This window comes from Leptodactylus fuscus, chromosome 5 (genome assembly GCF_031893055.1).
Source record: "Leptodactylus fuscus isolate aLepFus1 chromosome 5, aLepFus1.hap2, whole genome shotgun sequence".
In the NCBI taxonomy this organism is placed as follows: domain Eukaryota; kingdom Metazoa; phylum Chordata; class Amphibia; order Anura; family Leptodactylidae; genus Leptodactylus; species Leptodactylus fuscus.
In genome coordinates this window covers 54,149,374-54,168,203 of record NC_134269.1, presented here as the reverse complement: position 1 = coordinate 54,168,203, position 18,830 = coordinate 54,149,374, and the positions used below count along the sequence as shown (strand labels likewise).

General features: G+C 42.0%; 1 protein-coding gene across 1 annotated transcript in view; it reads right to left on the bottom strand.

Moving 5' to 3' along the window:
• Window positions 1–8,793: 8,793 nt before the first annotated feature.
• The window catches only part of ADAMTS17 (ADAM metallopeptidase with thrombospondin type 1 motif 17), a 141,124-nt gene continuing 131,087 nt past the window's right edge, over window positions 8,794–18,830 (bottom strand). Inside the window, exons 21-24 of the mRNA XM_075273201.1 lie at window positions 13,422–13,626; window positions 10,501–10,653; window positions 9,694–9,871; window positions 8,794–9,260 (exon numbers count right to left, since the gene is read on the bottom strand). Coding sequence (XP_075129302.1) covers window positions 9,109–9,260; window positions 9,694–9,871; window positions 10,501–10,653; window positions 13,422–13,626 — 688 coding nt within the window. The 3' untranslated portion in view covers window positions 8,794–9,108. The remainder of the gene's footprint in view (window positions 9,261–9,693; window positions 9,872–10,500; window positions 10,654–13,421; window positions 13,627–18,830) is intronic.

The window sequence follows — 18,830 nt, the reverse complement described above, 5'->3', positions numbered from 1 at the left end:
TGAAATGGGTTTTCCAGACTAAAAATGTTGATGACATATCCTTGACACCCAGCACCCCGAAAGATCAAAAGCTCTCAGTATCTAAAATGCAGAGAATGGAACAGGAGGCAGACTGGGGCAGCTCTGTCCTCTGTGTACTGGTCAGACCAGGTACTGCAGATCAACTCCTATTCCTGAACAGGAACTAAGCTGTATTCACTCAGTTCAGGATCCATAGCCCGGAAAACCCTTTAACCACCTAATAATATATACTATTAAACTGACACTACCTAGTACTGTTTATATGTTTGCTGTAGGGGTACTCCCAGCAAAATTTTAAGGGGTTTTCCCAAGAAACAAGTTATCCCCTATCCATTGCTGAAGTACCGTGCTCAATGGACAGAATGGTTCAGTGTGCGAGCTGCCTGACCACCGCTCTATTCTGATTGGGAGACAAAAGTCAGTCAGACCCCCACTGATCTGCAAGTCAGTAACTTGTTTTGTGGAAAACCCCTTTAGGCTAAAGCCCCACATTGAAGAAAAGCTGCTTTTTTGCAGAGTTTTGCCTCAAAAAACAGCAAAATCTGCAACAAAAAAGTAGCTTTGCCCCACTGTGTGGCCTTAGCCTTAAAGAGGACCTTTCACCTCCTGGGGCACATGCAGTTTTATATACCACTAGAAAGCCGACAGTGCACTGAATTCAGCCCACTATCGGCTTTCCCTTTCTATGCCCCAGGTGTAGAGGTATCGGTGCCGGGACCGTAGCTCTTCACTGTCTGAATCGCGTTTCTGACAGTTAGTCAGGAACGCCCATCCTCACAGTAGCGTCTATTGCACTGTACTGTGAGAGCGGTGAGGAACACCGCCCCCCTCCCTTCCTGATAGTGCTCATCCATAGACTAGGACTGCTCAGCGTCATCCCTGGTCGGTAAGCAACGCTCCCTCTCACAGTGCAGCTCTATAGGCACTACTGTCAGGAAGGGTATTCCCGACGGACTGTCAGAAACTCCCTTCTGACTGTGAAGAGCTACGGTACCGCCACCGATAGCTCTTCACTGGGGGCACAGAACAGGAAAGCTGAATTCAGTGCACTGTCAGCTTTCTAACAGTGTATCACACCACATGTACGCCAGGAGGTGAAAGGTCCTCTTTAAAGGAGTTTTACCAATAACAACAGTTACCCCTTATAATAGGGATAAATATCTGATTGCTATGGGTTTGACTACACGGATACTCAGTGAGGATGAAAAAGGGGGTCCAATAACTCCCCTGTGTGAATGGAGTGTTGGAACAAATGCGTGACCATTGCTTTATCCCCTTCTATGGTACTGATGAGGATAGCTGAGCACAGAACTCCATACCATAGAACTGAATGCATGCACCTTACTGCTCAATTCATAAAGAAGATTAGGGGTACCCATGTGCCCATACCCAGTGGGTCTTTACTTTGCCATGTGTTGTAGCCTGTGTGTCTCTGCTGTACCTCACTGGGCTGGTTGCAGTGCTTGTGCAGTAAGTACCCTGATACCCCTCTTACTCTGACATCATGTACTGCTATGGAATTATTGACTGAATCTACAAACTGGTGTCAGGAGCGCGATGTCTGTATATCTGGTTCAGTATCTGCAGAGCATTGATAAGCTGAGGGGTAATGAAATGGTAACTACTGCTGTCAGCCCTGTGATATGCAGCAGAGGCTACAAAGACAATGGACGCTGCAAGAAATACGAGGGACACACGAGATCACATAAAGGCTGTGCTACTGTATGTTACATCAATAAATCATTGTCCAGAGTGACACTTTAGCTAAGCAATACTGGCAGAACTTCTCATATGATTATTACAATCTAGTCATAGAAACATAAGTCATATGTCTGTAAGCAATAGAGAATAGCTCCCAATATTCGTGTAATGGTGAGAAGACCAAGTATGTTGTAGCCAAACTTAAAGGGGTCACTTGTGGCTCATACCAGAGCACGTAAGATTAGTCAGAGGATGACGGCACATACAGGACACCGTAACATAGTTTCATCACAAGTGCAATAAAAAGTGATGGACAATAGAAGCAGATCAGCAGCGGTCCAATGCCAGAAGTCTGCGACGACTCTGTGACTGCCATTTTACTATGTGGGGTATCCTTCATTTTTTTATTGCCAGCAAAATCAGTTGGAGGGGGTTTCCTTAAAAGCTACAGTGTTATGGGGAAAAAAATTGTTGCATTGTTATGGGGGCAGTTTCTCTCTAGCTTTTTGTTTTTCTATATCTCTCAATTTTTCCTTTGTTCTTTCATTTTACTCTCCTCCTCTTCCTTAACCCTTTGCCTCTCTCCTGACCCTTGTAAGGGTCATCCTGATGGCATCTTTTGACGTTATACTTTTGAAGCCATATTTACTTGTACTTGGAGCAGAAATAAACCTCCCACGTGTTTGTCTTGCTCATATTAAACACTTCTAATAAACTTTTTGAAGGTGACATTTCTATGCCTGGACACACTTTTTTTGGAAACGTAGTAACAGTGCCCAAGTTTTATGGCAGTCATACACATTAGATTTAAGGAGACTGAAAAACAGTTATAAAATCTACCCGAACAACTGTTTGTAACGGTCAAAATTTTTCTGTTAAATATAATATGATGTGTTGGAACATTTTCAGCCATTTTTGTTTGTAGACTGATGCCTGATTGGGCATTTCAGTTGTTTGTTCATGGTGGAATGGTTCGTCCAAATGATCCCTCTATTGATTTATAAGCCAGTTATCCGATGCCTTTGTCTAGCCTAAGGGTAAGTTCACACGGGATTTTTTTGGTCAGGATTTTGAGGCAGATACGGCCTCAAAATCCTGACCCAAAAGACGGCTCCCATTGAAATCAATGGGAGCCAGTCAGGTGTTTTTTCCGGGAGCCGTTTGTTGCGGCTCCCAGAAAAAGAAGGGAGATACTTATTCTTCAGACAGATTCGCCTTGCAACATCCGCCTGAAGACTCTCCCGACTAGGCCCATTCATTGGGCCCAATCCGGAGCGGACTGCGTGACTGAATGCCGATGCAGTGCACTAGCATTCATTCGTGGCTACCTGATTTTCAGTCTGGAACCTGAGGCGGCCTCCGCCTCAGGTTCGGGACCAAAAAACCCTGTGTGAACCCGGCCTAAGGTGAGGCTTTGTGTTTTGGAGACGCAGTTGTTATTGTTGCAGATTTTTCTGTGTTTTTTGAGCCAAAGCCAGAAGTGGATTGATTAGAAAGTCGAAGAATTAGAACTTCCTATACAGTATACATAAATTTGTGAGAACTATGGAGCTCATATGAATGTCTCAAAATCTCCTTTAGTCCTGGTTCACATTTGTGTCGTGTTCTCCATCGTTTGTATCAACCATGACACCCGAACGACGGAGAGCCTTCCTGCTAAAACAGTGGTTACCGATAGGTTTACGCCAGGTTTTTTGTTGTTTTTTTATGTAGATTGTGAGCCCCATATAGGGATCAAAATGTACGTTTTTTTTTTCCTATAAGTATGTCCTTGTAGAATGAGAGGAAATCCACACAAACACGGGGAGAACATACAAACTCCTTACAGATGTTGTTCCTGGCAGGATTCAAACCCAGGACTCCAGCGCTGCAAGGCTGCAGAGCTAACCACTGAGCCACCGTGTTGCTCCTTAGGTTTCTGCCAGTTTTATACTGAAACCATTGGAGAGAAAAGTCCTCCATGCAGGACTTTTCTCTCTGGCAATTTTCAGCGGACTCTTACGGAGACTCCGACACAGATGTGAACGAAGCCTTACATAATAATAATACATTTTATTTATGTAGCGCCAACATATTCCGCAGCGCTGTACAAAATGTACTGATCACTAATATACATTAACGGGTATTTTCTTATATTTTTATTACCGGTATTAGAAGCCATTTTTGTGTTTCTGAAATGATGCACATGACATAGAGGTTATAACCCTGTGTTATATTGTACAAAGCAACAATTACATCACTTTTTTTAACATCTCAATACAAAAATAGCACCACAAATAATTGTAACGTGTACAGTACCATAGTGACAATGGAACATCCTTAGCACAATACACAACGCATTGTCGTGATCAGTTAGCACCATTGTAAAATGCTACAACAAGCTAATTTATCCCATGCAACAGACAAACATACAAACCTAATGGAAAGGGAACGTCACTGGTTTGGTCAGAGGGTGGTTCATAGTGTGTATCTCCATCAGTCTGAACTGTGACATAGTAGTAACATTACCTAAGGATATTACTACATTGGATGGGATAGGCTTTTATTTGTTGTGGTAAATGACAAAATACATCATCTGCTCTGTCACTACAATTCTCAAACCTCCTTATTACCCTCCAATTCCTATAGCCTAAAGCCCCATGCACAAAACCTTATTCAGTGTACGAGTCGTGAAAACTGAACAGATGACACGAGGAATTGTATCCATGTGCCGTCTGTGACCCCATACACTTGAATGAATGGACAGAGCCGCAGAAACAGATCGGTATAGGAGGCGCTCTATAGTTTGTGGCTCTTTTCTATGGTCCAGAAATGAGGGGCCCATAGAAAAGAATGGGCCTGTATATTATCCAGAATTTGGGGCCTGTTCTTGCGGATAGTATACTGAAATAGACTAAAGCCACACGTTATGCGAAAAATCACACTGGAAAGAAAAACTATGAAAATGCTGCAGAAAGCACAGAACAAAAAAACACACCTTATACTTAGGTTTTTCATAGTGTTTTGCTATTTTCCAATATTCTAGGTTTTTACAACTTGTGGCCTTTAGCCGAAGAGTTTATACAGATTAGTCCTGCATAAAAACATCCCACATGTATGCACCTGTATGCCAGGACAATTGCATATGTCTGCCATTGTATACACATGATGTAGATACAGCTGTCATTAGAAGTGCAGTCAACTAATCCCAGCCAAAAGGTACCACAACCACTCTATAGAGTTTGGCTTTCATTTTCTCCTTTAACATACAGTTCTGAAGTAGCTTACATGCTTAACATACTGTATAGCCTCTTATATTTTACCCCAATGTACCAAGACTTATGACTAAGGAGTGGTAGTTAGTACTGTTGTCCACTAGATGTCAGCAGATAACAATATAACAAGAATAACAGCGCTCTAAACACTCAGGAATTAGGCTGTGTGCATGGTGGACTGTCACAGACAGCTGATATCTTGTATCTTCTCTCCCATCCCGCCCCAACCCCGACATGTTAAATTAACAAACTATCAAATAATCTATTAAGGCTCTACAAATAAAATGCTCTCACTGCACCTGAATATCCTTTGTACAATGCTGTGTACTTTGCTACGTATGATAATAATTATATTTTTTTATCACAACTACTTGTCTGTGTTTATATACAGAATTTAGCAACATATAATATATACACTTTTCACCTTTGGTATGCCTTGCATTAGTGGTATAGATGTCTATATCTGAGCCAAATACAAATCTAATGGTGAGAACGTAAACATCATAGATCGATAAAACCGCTTTGTGGCAACCTAAAAAAATCTATTACCGAGTGTCTCAGGCTAAAAATAAAACCATGATTTAAGTCAGTGGAATGACTGGTGATATTTACTTGCCATAGATTGCCTGTGGAATACAATGGCTTCCTCCAATGAACTCCAGTTACACTGTGCAAAGTGCAGAGGCCTTGAGTAAAACTTTGGGTCTTTATTTTTTTTACTTTCTATCATATCAAAAGAATATTCCCACCATTTGCACCCAGGGAACTGACAGGAGTATAAAATAAAACACATTGTGGTTATGCAGTTAGATTATGACTTAAAGGGGTTGTCTAGAATTTAAAACAATGGCCAATAGCAGGTAATGTTATAGAATAAATAACCAATTCACACCTGTTAGATTCTACAGTGTCACCCATCTGCACCATGCTTTGGTTCTTTCTCTACAGCTATAACGTACCATACATGTATGTGACTGCTGCGCCTATACAATGGCCTACCCGGTGTTGCAAGCATGTACAGCGCAACACTGCTGAGGCTCATAATTGGCTGCAGCGCTCACATGGATGTATAGTGTGTCTTTGCCGAGACCACGTGTATCACTGCCGAATTGTTTTTTATGACATTTTTTGCTATTGGCCAGATTTTTTAAATCACAGAATCACAACCACTTAAAAGAAGCGCTCCGGTAATTTTTTGTTTCCCACTTTGAAGATGGGCTTGTATGTAGTGTGACATTATGGAATAACTTGCTGACAGCTTAAATATTAGTCAAATGCTTCTCTCTGGAGTACTACCCTCCTCTCTGCCCCTCTGATACACACACAGGGGAATTTAATAAACCCATCCTCACTTGTTTTCTGGCATATTTTGTAATAATGTGGCTCATCTTTGGCTCAAGGCTCTTTCTTACACCCCATATTATGCACTACACTTGTCAATTTCCACAAATGTGGACAAACTGGGGACGTCTTGGTCCAAAATATTTATCATAACTCATGCCTGTTTTCTGCCATGAGTTATACAAGAATTCCAGCCCAGTTCCTGACTATATCTCTGTTCTTGTGCACAGGCAGATACATGAAATATTATGGAAGACAAAATGCGAGTCTTAATAAATCTGCCCCTCTGTCAAACTCACAATACAATTCTAAAAGTACCTTGAACTGACTCCCATAGACTGCAATGTGAGTTTGACCTCCTGTTTCTACAGATAACACAGTGTGTGTGCATCAGAGGCAGGTCAGTGCTCCAGATGAGAGCACATAACCCCACATAAAATCTGCCAGTACGTTATTCAGTAACATTACACTAAACACAGGTCCATTTTCAAGTGGAGATGACAATTTTCAAATAAATTGGATAACTGACTACATACTACAGAGTTTCAGAGTAAAACTTGTATTTTGGAAATCGGGGAGCTTGTCAGTATTACAAAGAAGCAAAAAACTGCTTACAGACTCCCTTTAAGGGGTATTCTGGGGTCTGGAAGATGTGAATCGATATAAACTTTCACCCCCCCACCTTTCTCAATGAACTCAATGGAAGTTATTGTATGAAACACTTTGCACTTTGGTCTGAAAGAAATGTCGGGCACTGAATTCATAGAAGTGGGATCTTGTGCCCTGAGCATATTCCCAGCTCATACCAGCAGTTACTTCATTGTGTATTTAGGTCAGTGTGCACAGGCCTAACACTATGGTTCATATTATACTGTATCATTTCATTTTTTGGTGCCATGAAACAATAATGGGTCTGCCTTTATTGAATTTGTCATGTAAATAACCAGCCTATTGTGTGTAGCCAAGGCAGAGTTAATACGCAGTTGTGCTGAGTGCCAGGATAATGTAGTGAATACAGCTTGTCCGCAGGCACATTGTACCACACCCACCACAGTGTGTAGGGTAATGGCACTACCAGCCTGAAGCTTTTCTATGTACTGGCATCACATTAAGGAAACATAGGCAAACTGATCAGAGCGCTCTTTTCCTTCTTAAGGCCTCGGGGTGGATATATTCTGCTGATGATAGCGTATACTGTATACTATACTGCACCATCAATGCATTGTGTAACTGAAGTCCACTGTGTGTCCTGAACGACCCCCAATATTTCTGGATCCTACTAAAATATATATATATGACCATAGAATATAAGGACGGAATATAATACAGGGTGATAAAAACAATATACAAGGAGATATACATAGAAGCCGATATGTCAGAATATCAATACCCACACTTCTGTTTTTAAGGACCTTTAGAAGTCACAAAGGGTTTACGTGACAGGAGCTGTGGAAGACTTTCCACCTGTCAAAAACAAAAAAAGAAAAAACTAAAAAGTATATAAACATTAATACAAGGATGGAGAATAGTAAGAGTTGTCTGGTCACTAAGACAGTGGACATATACACATGTAGCAGAGGTAAGATGTCAGCAGAAGTTCGGGTTATCACATAAGGCAACAAAAATTATGAAAAGAAACTGAAAAATGTTTTTTGACTTTTCACTGGTTTTTGCTGTCTTCTGTGATAAGATATCAGGCTGCAGATGTCCGGGTGAACTCTGCTACATCTGTATCTGCTGTGCCCATTGCCAGTCACACTCTAGTGCATTGTATGAAAGCAGACAGACTATGGTTTACAAAGACATGTTAGTTTCCATGAATCTAATTCACGCGGGGTTCATCACACAAAAATGGTGGGGTCCATCCGACTTATGTAATGTAACACCTGGCTGCTACATGATGTACCAGTAGATAAAAAACATCAAATAATGCATCCTCTAGACAGAAGGAATGGTTGCGGGACCTTATGCAGCTACATATACCCTGTTGTGGTTACAGAAAAGCACCAGTATATAAAATAAACTGTTACATTTACACGTAACGTAAGTCACAAGCACCAAAACTGTAACGTACGCCAGCTTATAGGTCTCAAAGTGAAGAGGAGAAGGACAATACATGAGTGGTATATTCTAGAAGACACATCCCTTCCTCCTGGCACAGTACACAGTAAACTGTATGGCAAGTTGTGTCCCTAGTTTCACATTATACAATAGCTGTAACATGGTTTTACAGAGCAGAAAAAGACAAAACCTGCTGGATTGATGGTTACGTCTAATATTATGGTGTGAATTTCCCCAGACAGTAAAAAAAACACTGATGAAGATCAGCTTGTAGCTTTGCTATACAGATAGGCTGCCATCAGTACTCACTAAGCACCATAGTACGGGGCAGTGCACCATGTCAGGCACCACTTTATAGCTGCTGAGCAGATTAACTCATTGTGCACTGGCACCCAGGGAAAAAAAGAATGTCATTTTGCATCTGTTTTCTAATTTCTGGGCAAACCACTAAAACAGGTCACAGTTTCTCCAGTCTTGCTTGATTTGCCTGAGAATATGTTAGTGTAATCCAGATTAAGTCATTTAGTGTGATAAACATCCAGGAGATGTCCGATAAGCAGAGAACAAGCTCAGCAGTATACAGAGTATGTGACGCTTGTTCTGTGACTTCAGATCCTACGACATGGGCACCCCTGGCATCATCACTCAGCACCATTGTGTTCAAGTCTTGTTTGCTTGTTGTAGCATTGCTGCTCTTGGTTGCAATGCCTGCGGTCAGTGCTGTGGGCCACTAGCTTTGTGGCTGCATCTGGGTAGCATAGAAGTCCCTGCATGTCTGGCAGCAGCGCTGGTACCACCGCATGTCCTGGCACAGATTTTTTTCTCGAATAACCCTGCAGTACACTGTCCATTGGTCACCCGTACACTTGTAGGTCAGGGCAGCTGTAAGAAAGTAAGAAAGAGAATAATAATCCACAGACCCCAAAGCTTCAATATTAGTTCAAGTTACCCTTTTGGGGGAAGGTGGGTGGCATCTAGAGCTGTGCCACATGACCTATACATTGCATAATGCCTCAACAGTGGTGGTAGCTCCCTTAGTATCGTCACTGTAGCAGTATAGACTACATAGTAGCTACCAGGAGACAGATAATGATTCCCAATAGACAGTACTGCCCATAAAACAGTGCCAGCCAAAAAGTGCTGCCAGCCACAGAGTCGCCCAATATCACAGGTTGCTAATGTGCAGCTTTCTTTCCCTACATCTGTCTCTGTTATAAGACAGCGGGAAGGCTGAATTGAAAACCAGTTTCCATCCTTCCTACATCGGCTTAACAACCAAACAATATAACAAGTGAAATCTTTCCATATTACTAACCGAGCCTGGGAGAAGTGATGGTGTTGGCATTGACTTTTTCATTACAGGCTTCTTGGTGACACTGCCTGTAGGCCACTGGCTTAGACAAGAAGGAACATTCATTTCCATGACGGCCGGTCACCTTATGCATACACTGTACCACTCGAGACTGCAAGCCTTTCCCACATGTGGAAGAGCACTGAAAGTGGAAAATAACGGGGTGAAAATGGGGCAACACTAGTAGAAAACAAAGTAAGCATTAACAGACCACAGTCAATGGATAACCATCTGCTTCTGGAGAGCACAGCTTACGGGCGGTGGTCCTGGGTGTCAGACCCCCACCAGTCTCATGGCAATGACCTATCCTAACCACAGGTTTTAAAGGGAACCTGTCAGCTCCTTTTACCCATACCGCCATCATTACATCACAGAACATCTCTTATGTGGTCCAATGCTATCCTTATAATGCCCCAGCGCTGACAGGTTTCCTTTAATCCTGGGTCTTAGTTATAAGGTGCCTTTAAATGCGAATTAATAGAATGTTCTTAATCATTGATGCATTTGGTAAAATCTGTCATCAATGCACCATTTTTGGAGCTGTACCAAGTTCACAGCAAGGGACCAAACAACTAATGAAGAATTAGATATTGTGAATGTTCTCCTTGGGGCACTCGGTGATGTCAGGGCTTTTCACATCTAATAGGTAACACATGTTCTTTCAGAGAAGAGACTACTTGCTGTTTCAGCATTATTGCCTTCAAATTCATTAAGTTACACATGCAAAGTTTTTCATGGAATGAGTCTATGAATATTTAGCAATCTACTAACCTTGGACCAGTCTCCAGTCTTCCACTCATAGCAGCCAGTGTAGTCCTCACATTCCTCCTCTTCTTTTGGTCTTGTAGCAGAGTCACATTTACCCCTGGTATTGGTGCAGGATATTCGCCTCTTCTTTGTGCCCCGGCCACAGTCGGAAGAGCACTAAAATACACAGGCATATGCATAGACTAATGGAAGTAGTGATCTTTTGTAAAAAGACGTCTTTTAGTAAATACTTGTATTCTCCAAGAAATAACAATGCTGGAAAATGTACTCTTAGAGCCCTGCATTCTGCCATCACTGTACTTGTCAACAGGGAGTGTCTCTATATACCTTGGCACTGTGCAAACAAGTGCTGGCATTGTCAAACTGATCCAGGGGCACAATACATTGGCACGGAGTGCTGCTTGAAGTACTTTTCTCTCTGCATGATTCGTGCACAGACTGTACGGAAAACACACGGATCCCTTTAGACTGGGTTCACACTGGGTTTTTTGGATTGGATTTTGATGCGGAATCCGCCTCAGAATCCGGCTAAAAAATACTGCCTCCCATTGACTTCAATGGGATCCGTTCATTTTCTTTTTCCGAGAGCGGTTTCTTCCCACTCACGGAAGAAAGAAGTGATCTGTCCTTTCTTGCTGCGGATTGCGCAACACTCCCTCTCGACTAGGCCCATTCATTTAGGCCTAATCCGGAGTGGAATGCCATGACAGTCATGCTAGTCGAGGGAGGCGTTTTTTGGACCAAATTCTGAGGCGGATTCCGGCGTTAAAATTCGGTCCAAAAAACTTTGTGTGAAGTGCGCTCATTCTGATCATAAAAACACATTCAGAATGAGCGTGTAAAAAGCAGCTCCCATTGACTTGAATACGCGCGTAATACATTGAAAGCAATAGGGGAAAAAGCCTCCCATTGATTTCAATGGGGAGCGCATGTATGTCAGCTCCCATTCAAGTCAAAGGGAGCTGCTTTTTACACGCTCATTCTGAACGTGTTTTTACAATCAGAATGAGCACACCATAACACCGTGTGAAGGCTCCCTTACGCTGAGTTCGCACGGGAATTTCTGGACCAGATTTTGACGCGGAGGCAGCCTCAGAAACCGCTCCAGAAAACGGCTAGCCGTGACTGGGTGCTGGTGCAGTGCACGGGAAGAAAGAGCAGGTCACTTCTTATTTCCGCGAGCGGCACAAAACCGCTAGCGGAAAAAAGAAGTGAACAGCTCCCATTGAAGTCAATGCGAGGCATTTTTTGGAGCCGGATTCTGACACGGTTTCCGCGTCAAAATCCGGCCCCAAAAATCCTGTGTGAACCCAGCCTTATAGTCTATGGGGTCCATGTGGTGTCTCTGCGAACCACTTTTTAACAATATGTTTGGTATTCCATTCATAGGGGTTCCCAAGCGGACTTCCCAAATGGAATACTGAAGACAGATGTGAACCAGGCCTTATTCATGTTTTCATGAGAAATAACAGAGGAATGCAAAATGCAGATTTGTGCTGCTACAATGCACCTAAACTAGTAAACGTGGTCATGCTGGTACTTACAATTTGTCTACACCATAACACAATAGTTGCCAGAAATCCAAAATCAGCTGGCCCTCTCAGTGGCTACATTCCCCATCATTGGATATTACTAGCAATGCAATGTTATTGATCTTCTTTCTGGCAAGATCAAGAATTCAATATACTAAGGCTGCATCTAAATGAATAGACCATAATGAATCCATATTGTACTTTATGCGCTGTTTAGTGGAACTACCTGGGGTCCATGTACTACCATACAGCCAGACTGCAGACATTTTAACACAGGTATAATACACCCATCCAAGTTTTTCCTAAACCTCTGCTTTCCACAGACAGACACTGGGACATCTAGTACTAGGCCCCATCTAATAACTCCTTACATCTCATGGAAATGTAACTACATCTGATGTTTTAGGTTTAGAGTATAATAAACCATACATATCGGTTAAGAAATAAAATATATGGATTATAATTTTCACTATTACTATATTGCACTGTCCTTGGGCAAAATTTGATCTGTGAGCTGCAGTGACTGAACAGTGGCCAACATGAGAAATAAACCCTCAGATCAGAGCAGCAACAAAAGACATTCTTCATGTAAAGTTTGGAAATCGTCCATTTCATTTTTTATAAGCCGTGACTTACTGCCCTTCATTCGGAAGTAATTCCTTAATAATGAACATACCGCAGCAGAGCCCTCTTGTGCCAACTTCAAAGCAGTCATTCATTTATTGGGAATGCGATGCCATGAGCTCAACCCCATCCTAGTGCTTGGCATCTAAGCTGACAGGTCTAGAAGGGGTACAGGATACGCAAATGGCACCAATCTCTGGGACTCACATTGACCCTGTCCCATAGCCACAGTCAAGGGATAGATGACGTCACATGCTCAGGTTTCTACAGTCACTGGTATGGGACTTCTGAGGATAGCAGAGGCTGCCAGCTTGGGAGTTTCTGAAATTCCCGAACACTTGAATATAAAGACCTGGCCATCTCTACCTTCACTATGACTGCAAGACGGAGGTCAGGGAATGCCAGTTCTTAAGAAAGATGTGAGTCCCAGATGTGGGGCCTGTAGTTTGGACAATTAGGACATATCTAAACTACCACTGAGGGCCAAGTTCTTTCTTATATTGGATGGGGGGAGGGGCACTAGGGCTGGGCAATGACCTAAATCAAAGTCACAATTAATAGAACATTTATCTTGATTACAATTATTTTAGGACACTCCCCTTTTATATACCATACCCCTATTTATATGACAGAAAAATCTTCGTTTTGGTTATTTCTTTATTATTTGCCCAGTCCAATCCCATGTAATATTCTACACATATAAGGCAAACATTTCAACAATGGCACAAACCTCATATTTAGATGATTGTTAGGTTATGAGATTTTTACCTCGGACCACTCTGAAGCCTCCCAGATGGACAGACAGTCTTGACCCTCACATGTCTGTCTGGTCGCTGGTTTGGGTCCTGTGCAGTAAATTTCCCGGGTGTTGACGTAAGTGCCATTTTGTAGCTGGAATACACAGGACACTTCTCTTTGCTGAAAGCCTTTTTCACAGGTGGCTGAGCACTGACCCCATGAACCTGTCACCCACCTGAGGAATGAAGGGAACTATTACATTGTATACAGATCACATCGAAACCTTAGCAAATGAAGATGGGAGTGATGGGATTGGCATATAACCACAGCACCATTGCTCACTTGGGGTGAAATAATTCTCAGTGTCTGATCCTTCCTTACAAGATGCCTGTATGTGTCATTATTAAAGGGCGCTTTCCAAGTACTAGAAGTGACGGCCCAACACTTGCTGATCAGTGGGAGTCTGTCTCAATGATGCCAGGAGACAGGATGAGAACTCGCTGTGCTCAAAATGAGTATGGACAGCCCACAGAAGTGGCCATTTAGAAGAGTGAAGAAAGTACATCGAGGTGGCATATCTGGAGTATTGTACTAGAACGGCTAGCTGACGAGATGCAAGTACATCGAAACGGCCGTCCTCGATTGAGAGACTATACCTGGTAATAATCCCAGCGTCATTGCAAAACAAAGGCCTCTTGGAAGGTCGAGCATGATGCTAAAGGGAGCAAACCTTTATTGGGTTATTTCACAGAAATTCTGTCTTCCTAACTACATCAGGGAAGACAGGCTTGCACATTCCAGTGAGCACCCTCTATTGGTTTGCAACACTGAGGCAGCAGCTGACTTCCTAATTACATCATGGAAGACAGATTTGCATATTCTTCCCATGGTCCCTTGCGAAGTGGAGTGCTAAAGGCTTAATAAGTCTCCACACACCTATATGATGGTCTCTCCCCAAGTAGTGACAATATGCCCTTAACCCTAAAATACTAGTGAACGTGGTCATGCTGGTACTTACAATTTGTCTACACCATAACACAATACTTGCCAGAAATCTAAAATCTGCTGACCCTCTCAGTGACTACATTCCCCATCATTGGATATTACTAGCAATGCAATGTGAGGTGGCACATCTGGAGTATTGTACTAGAACAGCTAGCCAAATGGTAAGCAAACATAGTATAAAGATTATCAACATGGCAGGACACACATGGTAGGGTTACACTTGAAGTTCAATGTCTCAATACTATCTAGTAAGCTCCTCTGCTCCCCCTAGTGGTGGCGGCGGCAGACAAACTTATTTTATAAGGGAAGCAATTTGGGAGTTTGTGCAGATAGCTAAGCATTACTTGTAAAGCTTTTCCCTTGTCTTCTGAGATTCTCAATGCTGGAAATGATTTTGCATAGTTGCTTTATAGCTGACTGATAGATTGAAACACCTTTTATAGCCTGATGGTAAAGGAATGGTGCGGCGTCTTCACAGTTCACAAAATATGAGAACTTCCTTTTCATCCCTGCTTTTCATAAAACGTCACAGGCTCTGTCCACCTGCCACTAGAGACCCGTGAATTTTTCCAGATGCCACATAACTCTTTCCTTGCCGGAAGGATCAGTGTTTTCTCAGATGCAGGAGGATACACATAAGTTGTTTCATGGTGGAGCAGAGTGTCATTACACAGCGACTGAAGAGTCATTGACCCCAAAACACACCACACTGACCACAATACAAGACATAGCAGTGAAACCGTGCTCGTCTCTGCATGTGAACAGCCCTGTCCCAGGCGTGTAGTGAAAGCCAGCCACTTACCCTGTGCCACTTCTGCACTCTGCCATATAAAATTTTATAGAGTAAAGGGCTGAGAATAAAACAGCCTATTTTACAAGACCAACATATTTTGGAAAGCTGCCCCTAAAGAGAACACAGGAAGACGAGTGGAATATATAATAAAATGGGAATATATGTTAGGGATAATGTACTGCATTGTGTCATAATTCAATGGCGATTGTGTCTGGTTATTGTAAGGTAATGGTAATGTAGTATATATGACAACTGGGAGTGCAGCCGCAGTGTATGGTCTGCTTTACAATGTTCTCCACCTTTCCTCCATGATGTGATGTGGAAAGAATAGAGGACTCATAATTAAAGTTCTAACTTAGGATCCACATTTAAGACATAGTAGGGAGGTCCATTGTCCTAATATGAATATGTGAATATTACAAGACTAATATACAGGACTGTAAGGAATCACACAAGTGTCCTGTTAGGTATACAATTCTACTGTAATGCACTGTCTGATCTGCTATATTTTTGCTGACCTGTGCAGATCATGTGAACCTATTAGTATATGACCACACAGATGTACATGCAGAGGATTTTCTGACGTGACTTACAGTAGCAGCCAGTGGAATAACTGTAGTCTTGTGGGCCCGGGTGCAAACCTTTGTCTGGACCCCCTACCCCCTTCCTAGAGCAAATTCTGGATAGTGGCGGTTACAGGCAGATCTAAGATACTCAAAAGGAATACCATTTTAGTACTGCAGTTATCAATAATACAGTGAGTGAGCTGCACAGCATCCGGTGGATTCCACACAGTATTATGTGCTCCACAGTGGATCCCACACAGTATTATGTGCTCCACAATGCCCCCCCCCCCACAGTATTACATGCTCCACTGTGGACCCAACACAGTATTACATGCTCCATAGTCGATCCCACACAGTATTACATGCTCCACAGTGGATCCCACATAGTATTATGTGCTGCACAGTGGCCCCCCTACAATATTACGTGCTCCGCAGTGGCCTCAGATACATATACAGATTGATGACATCCAAAAATATACTCAACATATAATATACCTGTGTGCTAATACAGACAGGTGATTCCTGGCACAATAACATAAGTTCATGAAACTATTGACTTCTATGGCAAATTCACAGGATACAGCCTAAAAGGAAAAGGAAATACAGTCCTATGAAAAAGTTTGAGCACCCCTATTAATCTTAATCATTTTTAGTTCTAAATATTTTGGTATTTGCAACAGCCATTTCAGTTTGATATATCTAATAACTGATGGACACAGTAATATTTCAGGATTGAAATGAGGTTTATTGTACTAACAGAAAATGTGCAATATGCATTAAACCAAAATTTGACCGGTGCAAAAGTATGGGCACCTCAACAGAAAAGTGATATTAATATTTAGTAGATCCTCCTTTTGCAAAGATAACAGCCTCTAGTCGCTTCCTGTAGCTTTTAATCAGTTCCTGGATCCTGGATAAAGGTATTTTGGACAAACAATTCAAGTTCAGTTAAGTTAGATGGTCACCGAGCATGGACAGCCCGCTTCAAATCATCCCACAGATGTTCAATGATATTCAGGTCTGGGGACTGGGATGGCCATTCCAGAACATTGTAATTGTTCCTCTGCATGAATGCCTGAGGATTTGGAGCGGTGCTTTGGATCATTGTCTTGCTGAAATATCCATCCCCGGCGTAACTTCAACTTCGTCACTGATTCTTGAACATTATTCTCAAGAATCTGCTGATACTGAGTGGAATCCATGCGACCCTCAACTTTAACAAGATTCCCGATGCCGGCATTGGCCACACAGCCCCAAAGCATGATGGAACCTCCACCAAATTTTACAGTGGGTAGCATGTGTTTTTCTTGGAATGCTGTTTCTTTTTGGACGCCATGCATAACGCCTTTTTTTATAACCAAACAACTCAATTTTTGTTTCCAAAATGAAGCTGCCTTGTCCAAATGTGCTTTTTCATACCTCAGGCAACTCTATTTGTGGCGTACGTGCAGAAACGGCTTCTTTCTCATCACTCTCCCATACAGCTTCTATTTGTGCAAAGTGCGCTGTATAGTTGACCGATGCACAGTGACACCATCTGCAGCAAGATGATGCTGCAGCTCTTTGGAGGTGGTCTGTGGATTGTCCTTGACTGTTCTCACCATTCTTCTTCTCTGCCTTTCTGATATTTTTCTTGGCCTGCCACTTCTGGGCTTAACAAGAACTGTCCCTGTGGTCTTCCATTTCCTTACTATGTACCTCACAGTGGAAACTGACAGGTTAAATCTCTGAGACAACTTTTTGTATCCTTCCCCTGAACAACTATGTTGAACAATCTTTGTTTTCAGATCATTTGAGAGTTGTTTTGAGTAGCCCATGATGCCACTCTTCAGAGGAGATTCAAATAGGAGATCAACTTGCAATTGGCCACCTTAAATACCTTTTCTTATGATTGGATACATCTGGCTATGAAGTGCAAAGCTCACTGAGGTTACAAAACCAATTTTGTGCTTCAGTAAGTCAGTAAAAAGTAGTTAGGGGAATTCAAATCAATAAAATGATAAGGGTGCCCATACTTTTGTACTGGTCAAATTTTGGTTTAATGCATATTGCACATTTTCTGTACAATAAACCTTATTTCAATCCTGAAATATTACTGTGTCCATCAGTTATTAGATATATCAAACTGAAATGGCTGTTGCAAACACCAAAATATTTAGAACAAAAAATGATTAAGATTAATAGGGGTGCCCAAACTTTTTCATAGAACTGTATGCTGTGTTTCCGCAACGTGAGGCCTTAGCCTAAATGTCAGATTTTGATCCAAGGTGCTCCTGTGTCTCCTATAGACCACAATGGAAAATGACTATGGATTAAATTGGGGCTCATGCACACAACTATACCCAGGATAGGGCACAGAATCAGAATGCAATATCCATAGCCTCAGATTTTTTTTTATTTTTTATTTTTGGCATGATAATCTGTGATTAAACAAAAATTCTGGCATACTCTGGTCCATAGCCTAGTATGGAATTATAATATCATATAGGGCTTAATTCTAGAGGAGAATAAGGTATCTTGATGATATGATATTGCATTCTGGGTATGTAATAGGTACACAGACCCATAGGGAGCAGATTAGCTGGCATAAAATGTATCATAAAAGTCGCAAATTATTGTGCATGGGTGTTTTTGAGCTAATATGTCCACCATACCACTTTTCTAAAAAGTGGCCATATTGGGCAGGGCTTAGTGGGAGAGGTGCGGACTACCATGCGATGACGAATTTTCTATCATTTACACCAAAAAAACTGGAAAAAAAAAATTACAGCTCAAATACATCCCATCTCCAATGGGGAGATTCAGGTGCATGGAGGGCAGGAGATACGTCTTTTGTATTATGTAACCTCTTAATAAATTAGGTGCCCGACCTGCCAGTCTTTATAAATCCCCCCTATTGTTTTCCTTTTGGAATGAGCATGGCGTGTCAGCAGAACCTCTAACTCCATTGTAAAAGAAAATCTTATTTAAATATTCTTTATGGCCCTTATAGACAGACACAGAGAATTCCATCCTGAGCTAAAGTGAATAGCAGAGCGCCAGTGTCATATACTTTACAAGCTTCATAGTAGCTAC